General features: G+C 40.9%; 1 protein-coding gene across 2 annotated transcripts in view; it reads right to left on the bottom strand.

The window, feature by feature from the left end:
* Positions 1-3330: 3330 nt before the first annotated feature.
* WWOX (WW domain containing oxidoreductase) overlaps positions 3331-9749 on the bottom strand; it is a 528024-nt gene continuing 521605 nt past the window's right edge. Inside the window, exon 11 of one of the 2 annotated variants that reach the window (XM_086620786.1) lies at positions 3331-3608. In XM_086620786.1, the coding sequence (XP_086476912.1) occupies positions 3331-3608 (278 nt within the window). The remainder of the gene's footprint in view (positions 3609-9749) is intronic. The other variant, XM_086620787.1, reaches the window with a different exon arrangement.

Raw genomic sequence — 9749 nt, 5'->3', positions numbered from 1 at the left:
ATTAGGACTATTAGGAGCTCGATGCAAGTTTGCTGGATCTTTTCCAAGAACTATAAATACTCGATCTATTTTGCTTTATTCAGTTCTTTTTGTTTTGCTGATATGATACTAGTTAAGGTTAATGGGGTTTGCTTTAATATTAGACACAGGATCACTTAACTACCTTTAATGAACACAGAGTCAATGCATTGTGGAGTAATTCACACAGACATTGCCTCAGGTAAATCAACCGGAAAAATGTAAGCCAGTTAAATAAATAAATCTGACCGGCTATAAATGTGCCAAATTTTACACCAAAATATATATGAAAGCCAATGACTTAGGCACATCCAGGATATTAAAATGGAGGGTTTGGAGTCTGTTTCTTTTCAATTGCTTTTCCTTTTTAATGTCCCCTGCACATCTCTCCTGTGCTGAAACCAAGCTGAGTGCAAGAAAAAATTATTTTCACAAGTGTTTCTAATAGAAGCAAATGCTGTGCAGCTTTGTGTCATTTTTTTTATTTGGAATGAAAATGGGAAAAAGACAAAAAAAATGCTTTATTATGCTGGCTATCTCAGTGCAGGAGAGTGAGCAACAAAGAGGAGGACAGAGAGGGGGAGAGAAAAGAAGGAGAGAAAGAAAGAGAGAATGAGAAAAAGATGAAGAAAGAACAAAAGAAAAAAGTAAGAAAGAAAGAAAGAGGGAGAGAGAGAAAGTAATTTTATCTCAGCTGGAGAAAATAGTGACAGTGAAATTCTAGACAGGGTAATACACTAGTGTCAATAATTATTTATTAGCCAGAAACAGGAACCAGAGGAACCTGACCAACCCCATGAAGTTAGGAGGGCAGCTTACTTCACACTAACGCAAAACTCTGCTAACATTAAAAATGTTTTTACCTCGTAACACTGAAACAGAGAGTCATGTACAGAGGAAAAACACCTCCCAGATATTCTTTGAAGGAAGGCAGGCAATCTCTTTAAGTACTGAATTCTCATAAAAGCATGCAATATTTCAGCAATAAGGAATGACAGGGTGTTCATTATCGGTTATTAATGTTTGCCTAAATGCAGCATAAGGCCCAGGCCTTCGGGGGAGTGCAGAGCTCCCAGCATTGCTTAATGACTGCCTCTTCTGAACCCAGCAATGCCAAGCTCTGCTGCAGAGCTCTGCTGTCCTAGACCGGCTGTATTATTATATGAGAGGAACTCTGTTTGGCTGTGGAAAGGAAAAACAATGCACTTGAGAAGACCGTTGCACAGCTGACAGAAGTTGATGAGTTTTTCTCCCCAGATAAACTCCAGGCAATACAAGGAATTTGAGTGTCACCATCACCTCCACTTGCAAACACTTTGACCCATGCCACTACAGGTCTCAGACATCACATTATACCAGCATCTGCCACAGACCGGACAAAACTTCTAGGAGACAAGAAAGAAGTTTTTTCTTTTTTTTTTTTCTTGTTCAAAAAGGCTGAAAAGTAGTATTGCTCTTTCTAGAACAGGTCCTTTTATGTCTTTATTCCACCAAATATTTGAGTGCAGGAGCAAGCTCTTAAGGATGTGTTGGTCTTGGAGAAGGGGCTCGCTGCAGGTAATAGAGGAAGATGCATGGGCAGGATTGCTTATTTACTGAAGGCTGTTGCTATGCAGCAGGTGCAGCAGGTATAAGCAAGGCCATATATTCGTTATTGCTGCTTTAGGAAAGACTGCAGTGTCAGGTAAGGCAGTGGCCAAATAGGGAGTGGCTGAGGTTGCACTTGGGCAGAAGTTTGAAAGATGCCATTGGCTTTGGAGAAAAATAAAAGCTCTCATTTTCTCTGTATAAAGCCAGCTCAGTTAATTCACCCTAGATCTGAGGGCAGCAGCTCCCAGGTTCTGTCCACTTGGAAAAAATATAATTTCACAGATAGAGACTTTACATGCAGAGATTTCAACCCTTATTTGCAGAGGAGGCTGAACATCACCTACCTGAGAAGAACTTGCACTAAAATAGAATTAGCTGTAAACTCAAAAAAATAAAGAGTTGAAACAACTGGTAAGATATGACTGTAAGGTATAGCTGTTACACTGAAATATCGTAATTCCTTACATAAGCATGGTGGGTTTTTTGATGGGATGATGTTATCAATAGTTCTTCCAGGTGGATGTGTGCCTTGACTTTAACACTTATTCAACAGCTAATCAAATGCATTATGATTGTAGGCAAGAAAAATCATGGAAAGCAGACTGTTAGCAATAAATCGTAAATAACAAGGTGATCAAATAAGCATCTATTAACAATGTGCCCTTCTATTTATTTGTTTATATTCTGTCTACAGAAAATGTGATGCCAGACTGGGGAAGACTTAGGACAACCTTCTGGCGTGAAGACAGCTACAAAGCACAAAATACAAAAAATGAACTCAGAAAGAAACAAGAAAAAAACAGCGTTTTCTTGGCATCAACAAGAAGCTCTTTATTTTTCCTCAAGTTTTCTTTTCTAAGAAAAAAAAATGGAACTAAGACATTTGCAGAAATGAGACAAACTTTCTCTTCAGGTGACAATATTCAAGGAAGCATGTTGTTTTATTGAATTAAAATTGAAGGAAAAAAGAGAGATTTGGAATGGGATACAGTATCAGGAGAACTGAGAAACTGTGAACTTTGAAAGAAAAAAACTCTTTAAAACTGTGAACTGAGAAATGGATGGAAATACCATTTAAACCCCTGATTACACCCTGTGTGTTATTAAGGAGACAATATCATCTTTGCTAACTCGACGGTATTTAGGGAATGGTTTACAACATATCTTTTATTATAATCTTTTAAGAAAAAACAGAAATATTTAATTAGCTGTGACGTTACCATTTCCGTTCAGATGTCTTATTGCACCTTCTTTTTCTAGACAGCGCAGATGTATTTGCAGCCAGCAGTCAAGGGTAGGAAAGATTTCTCTCCTTAATAATCTTTTTATTTGCCACACCCAATAAAATCCTTGTAGGGAAAAAGAATCAACACAACTACCATTTCTCAATCAATACCTAAAGCCTAACAGACAGTAATTATCAAAATAAAGAGGAAATCCCATACTGGGCTACGTACCTACCCATTAATCAAAACAGCAGAACATATCTGCAGCGTTGCTTTTCTACAATAAGACAAAAGACGCCTCCTTGGGTTACGCTTTGAACAGGCTATAATCAAAAGAAAGAGAACCAAGACTAACTAAGCCCCAGGAAGCCGCATTGTCCCTTTAACCCGCAGTATTCCCCATTTCCCATTAGTACTTAACATTTTTCACTATGTTGTGACTGCTATTATTTCATTTAACACTGGTTAATCTGTATCTGAGGTATATGGAAACCCTCTAGATGATAAGATTGGACAGGTTCCAGTGTTGGCAGTTTTCGAGCGTGCACGCGCTCGGTGTGTTTTGATCCTTCCAGGAGCTCCCTGTTATTTGGACTGCCTGCCAATTCGTTCTTGGATCAGCCTCTCGCTCAGCTCCCAGAGGGCCGCGGCCGTGGCTTCGCCCTGCGCCTCCTGCGAGGGCAGGCAGCGGCAGCAGTTGTTGAAGTACATCCCTCCCAGGCCCTCCAGCTCCGCGGCCGTGGCGCAGTAGACGGTTGTGGCAGCTCCTTGTTGCTGGAATTAAAAAAAAAAAAAAGAGAGAGAAAAAAAAGATATAAATACAGAGAAGGTTGGATCAGTGGAATTTGGGCTGCGGTCCTTTGTGCATCTTATGGAAGCATCAGTGAAAAGCACCGCAGCTGATGGGGTAACTCGCATGGCGACACGGCTGAAACACTGCTGAAGATGCTGCTTGCCTGTCTGCTGGCCAATTATTTACAAAGCATCTTAGTAACAATTTTTTTTTTCTTTTCCTTTCCTCTTAGAGCAAAAGAAAAGAAAAGGACACTCCTGAGCCCAGCCTCGGTCTCAGGTCTTTCGCCCCTTTCCAGTAAAACCTCGGGTAGGCGGCAGGGAGAGCCCGGCCTGACGCAGAGGGGCAGGCTCTGCCCAGGTGGTGTTTGAAACGAAATGGTCAAGCCAGGTTTAAAAGCAGCACCTCGAAACCTCCCCATTTCCCTTTGCAACACGGCAAAGCCTTACTGCACACCTCGGGCACCCACGTCCCAGTCCCAACCAGCAGCGCAGGCTGATGCCTACGCGTCTCTTGTTTGTTGGGGTTTTTAAACCTCTCGTACAAAATTAGCCTGGGCACTCCAATTAAGATCTATCACGTAAAGTGCAATCGGGATTGGTGCCAAACCTGCCCATATATCTTTGATCAACGGTTTCGCTGTGGCAGTTGTCACCGCTGCCGCGTAAGAATGTTTATCAGCTGCAGGCAGAGAGGTTCGGATTTTGCAGAGACGTGAGGCTTTCCAGTGGGTTTTTTGTTCTGTAACAACCATTTCTCACGTCTTAGAATGCTTTAAGAAATGGAGCAGGTAGATTAGAGGCTTTTGTGGATCAGGGTTACTTTTTCTTTTAAATACCGAGTGAACTTATGTTTGAACAGAAAGAATGGGTTTCTCTGAACTTCTCTAACAGAAACCTGGAGATCGAGGCCACAGAGGGGCCGAGCAGCCCTGCACCGGTGACGGGCTACTCCCTGGCACTGATTAAAAGTGCAGTGCCAAAATAGCTGTACAGAGATCAAGAAGCTAGTTTGCTTTGTAAACTGTAATTAAAAATAATAGGTGAGAGCGCACAGCAAGACACAACACTAATTTAAAACCGATACAGTTTATCTGGCATCTTATGATTATTTATGTACATCTTAGTCCTTTCTGTGGTAACTAATTACGAGCAGATAGGAATCAGAATAAAGAGGCTGCCAAGTATGATTGAAATAGTAAACGAAGAGAAATTAGATGTTGCCACATTAGGGTAATTTAATGGGGAAAGAGAATAGGCTTCAATCTCTTGTGATTTTCCTGGTCTTTCATTGTCACAACCAAGGAAACTCAGGGTGCTGTTAGGGGCTTAACCTGCAAGAGCCCTCTGCTTTACATTCTCATCCTTCAAGGGCAGCAAGCAGTCTAAAAAGCCCCAATTCTCCTTAAATGAGGTGCCTCGATTTTGTAACTACAAAGAAAGGCGTATTTGTTTCCAAGACATGCATTTTTCTCAGAAGATGGGATTAAACTGATAATGACGACTCCACAGCTTAGAAATGATCTCCCATCACAAGGTAAACCAAAACTGTCTGTATTAAGTATTTTAAAAGGCATATATTTATCAACAGACCAAAATATTTTTAAAGTTAGTATAATACATAGTAATCCTCTTATTAAACCAATATCTTTTTTAAAAAAGAGAAAGTATCTTAAACGCAGTAGCAGAAATGGAAGAGAGTTCTACTAGGAGTAATATTAATAGAGAACAATAAAATTCCTATGCTCATTTGAACTATCCTATAAAGCTCCACAGCACAGGTATGATCGCTGTATTCAGCTGTTTAGGATGATTCAAAGCCCCTGAAGAGTATTATTAGTTTTTTGCAAGCAATTCAACTGGACTTTTATTAGAAAGGTAAAATTAAACTAAATTGCTCAATGCAGAGTGAGAGCCCTTAAGCTATTGCTGAAAAGCATCTGTCCAGCCAAGCTAAACTCAGGCTAACTCTAATAGAATTCAGCTAATTCATAAAATGGAAGTTTATCAGAGCAGTTTAAAATCCAAACCAAACAATAATTTATCTTTCCAAATGAGTCAAATTTGACGACTTTTAAACAAAATTCTCAGCAGGCAGAAAAACGTCCCACAGTATAACAGCAGTGCTTTATACCACGAACATTGACACAACCTAGACTCCGAAAGAAGAGAATAGTTTTCCCTGTGTGAGCATAGGATATTTACTTTAAGCGATAAAAGATTATGTGGCTGGAAGCCCAAAGCACTTTATCTTGCGATGCCTCCAGTGTTTCACTGGGAACTGGATGTAAGCAACGTGCCATTTGCTTTTTGGCTGTGTCTATCTTTACTTCTTTCTAAATGTTTCAATCATGTTGGCTGTTTTGGAAGAAGAAACTTCAATGGTTCTATCATTGAAAGAAAAGTACCTTTCTTAAGAGAAATGCTGTCACGTTTATCCCTTCGTTGACAGAGGGTAAAGCTTTAATATCTCAGAATAATGGACAAACATGACTTCATTAAGCCTAGGAGGTTCCTTCAGACGGCAAAATTACAAAACAGAAGGTAAATCCCGGATTCTCAAAGCCATTTCGGCATCTAATTTCCTTTGGTGAATGTGATCTAGTATTCAGATATTTGAGGATCTAAGTGACTTGCCCAAGGACAGAGGGGAACGAATGCCATGGAACCACAGGAATCAAACCACACTTTGGGTTAGGAGGGATGTCAAGAGGTCTCTAGCTCAACCTCCTGCCCAAAGCGTGACGCCTAGGAGCCCTGTATATGCCACACTGGATGGGCAGGTCCTCAAGGGACAAATTCCGACTCAGATACCACAAACCTGCGGGAAGAGCCAGAGCTGCAGATAACTGCAAACTGCCTGCGCTGCCAGCCATGCCCAGCCAGGCTAAGAAACTGCTTCGTTTCTCAGTAAATATTGTTTATCCCTCAAGAACGCTGTCTTTTGAATGACATCTTTATATGTTGGGCCTTATGACAGTTTAATAACAAGTTTTAATTTTTTCTCATCAGCTTTCCTGTTCACATATCATCAGCATGTGACAGCAGAGGATGTTAGGGAATCTAATTAGTAAACAATTCCATACTGCTGATACAAGATGAAACATTCTTAAACCGATAAAAAGAGCACTTTAATCACTGTTGAATGACTTTCAATGCCAAGCGGTTTGTGCCATGTCAGAACATAATTTGAAGAAGATTAGAGTACTATATAAAAGAATTAATGTTAACAACTTCGTTAAAAAATGTCTTAAACAATGAGCTTGTCAGTTGTCACAGACTCTCCCTGATCTATTGTGATTAACGCTCCCCCCCCCCCCAACAATTTAAACTGATAAACAATGCTAAAAGCGCCGGGCAACCTAAACATTTTTTTTTCCATACGTCCGTCAGTTGTACGGGGTGCTAATCACCAGAGCTGGGGGTCAGCCTTCTTTAACCTGCAACAAAGGCAGCAGGTTGCAATGATGAATACACAGGATAAAGAATTTGTGAGAAGCCCAACTGAATCTTTAATCATGCCTCAGTGCCATTTCCGATCCAGTCAAACGTTTGAAAGCTGCTAGGCAAGCACCACGCCATCAATCTTTCTAGCGTACGTAAAATTACCCGGGAATCTTGTTTGGGATTAAGTTGAAGAGTGTCTTAGTAATAAGGGTTCATCATTCTCTTCGGCAAATCATTTGTCAGTTTTGTAATACAATCTTCAACTGCAGCAGGGTGGGATTTATACAGCAGTTGCTGTTTATTTATAGTTGAGGCTCAAAGATCTAAATTATCCATCCTTCCAAAATCCTTTGTTGAGATGAAAATACTAAGTAGCTACTAGTTCATAGGCATTTATTTCATAACTGCTAGCTGTCAATTTGTAACTGATGGCACTGAATGCAAATTAATATTGAATATCTTAACAGTAAAAGAAAAGGGGTTCTTGATATACATACGGTAAAACCCTCATTAATATATGCAATGCATCCGTTAGTATTCTAAGATACCATTTATGTTCCTGATAAGAAAACACATTACAGAGTTAATGTTTAGTTTTCAGATTTGTCTACTTTCAAATGCATGTTTATTTTCTAAAATTAGATTCCTGTTCTGAAGCATATTTGCATATCAATGATATAAATAATAGAAACAATGCCATAACTGATCTGTATACTTATCAACTACAGATGAATAAGATCCACTCTGAACTCTGTTAAGGGCACACAGATAGCATTAAACATTGCCTGCCAGTGAGGTGGGATCAGCTTCTTTGAAAAGCAGGTTTTTATTTTCTTATGAAAAATTAAGGATAAAGGCCAGTTATCTCAGTAGCCTGAGGTTGAGTTTAGCACAGTGCATTTTAAAAGATGGCCAGTGGGAAGAGGTGAATTCAAAAAGACAAGAGAGGCAAGTATTCGTGACAAGGGCCAGATTCAAAGCAAGCAGCTCCAGTGAAATAAAAAGGCAATTGCTTCCTTAAAACTCTTCAGGCTGTTTCTGTGATTCATCTCAGGACTATAAGACAAAGCCAACACATCTCCAACACAAAAACACCAGATCCACACAATGGCACTGTGAACATACATTTATAGCGGAATATCTCATTACACAGCAGTGTGAAGATGAGGTAGTATGAACGTATTCCAGATCATGAAGCCAACGGGGTCTCCCATACCTTCTTTGTGCCTCTGAAAAGCTCCCTGAAGAGTTCAAATCCATTCTGCTAGAGGGGGAAAAACTCTCCACCAGCTCGCTTCAGCAACGGTCATTTCCCGATTTGATATGAAATATAAAATCTCCTTGGAATAACAAACAAAATGTTACGGAGCCTATTTCCACCATGATCAGTTCCAAATTGCCCAAACCAAACCCTGAAGTTACAGCTGCAATTTTATATTCCACAAGCCTCACCTTCTCTGAGGCCCCACAGACCTGCAGCTGCTGAAGACCTGCTCCGTTGCTTGTTGCAAGCCTGGCGTTGGTATTCGGGGTGAGCGGCTGGGGGGCCGTGCTGCCCATCTGCCGGGGCACGCGCCCGGCCGGCTGGCCGAGCTGGGCACAGGTTGCCCGCAGCGGGCTGGGGTGCCACTGCTCCAGTCAAGCTTTGGCTTACCTCCTGGAAGAAAACCACCCTCAGAATGGATATGTCACCTTTTGGGATTGCTAGCAACTCCCACCTGGGATTTTGGTGTAGAGTCTTCTCGAAATACACTTATTCCTTTCTCTGCAAAGCTAAAATGTTTCAGCAGATAGGCTGAATGGGTAGTTTTTCCCATCAAGTCTTCGCAAACCATGCAGAGATCGATGACCTCTTCAGAAAAATACTAGCAAGTCTAAAATCCTCATGACCTCACTCAACCTTCAGGATTTCCCAGTGCTTTTATAGGAGCAGTCTTAAGAGCTGTTTGGGGGTATCAGCCATGGCTGAAGCCGGTCGCAGCTGAGGGAGCTACTTCTCAATGTCAGGCGTTACTTTGCTCCGTTTCCTAGCGGGGTAGCTCAGAGCTGTGAGGGACAGGCACGTTTTGTACAGTGCAGTGAACAAGTTAACAAGTTTTAGTCTTGTATGTGAGATGGCAGAACTGTTCAGTTCCTGGTGCAGTCCTCTTACTCAGAGCAATCCCAGATGCACAGTTATCTTATGAGTAACACTCAGAATATGTATGTATTAGTCTCCTGTAAGAAAATAGGATTCCCTGATTGCTTTTTCAGCGAGGAAATATGAAATGGAGACTTGCCTTTGCTGGTTTGGGTGAGTATGATAAACTGAAATCACATCTGCAGCTAAAAAAATAAAACTTTGGAGCTGCCAAATATGATCTAAGAAACAAATCGGGCTGAGTTGACTTCAGGTCCCATCTCCACCCAAGTGCCAGCAGGAAAACGTGACCTGAACTGACTCTGTAATTACAGTCTTTTCAAAGGTCTCACCGAACCACATCTAAACCAGAGATTCTCAACCACCTCCCCTTCCCTCATCACCACATTTAAACCAGCAAAGCATCTCTTAGAAGATAATACAACGGATAAACCGAAATCTATAAGGTCTGCTTTTTTTTTCCTCTGATGTATTCCTTTTTCAATTAATTCCCAGCTACAAAGACTCAAAACTCCATCAGCTTCTCTACTTGCAAA

Source organism: Tauraco erythrolophus, chromosome 15 (genome assembly GCF_009769465.1).
Source record: "Tauraco erythrolophus isolate bTauEry1 chromosome 15, bTauEry1.pri, whole genome shotgun sequence".
NCBI classification, from domain to species: Eukaryota; Metazoa; Chordata; class Aves; order Musophagiformes; family Musophagidae; genus Tauraco; species Tauraco erythrolophus.
The sequence above is the reverse complement of the archived record's forward strand: the minus strand, read 5'-3'. Positions and strand labels throughout refer to the sequence as shown.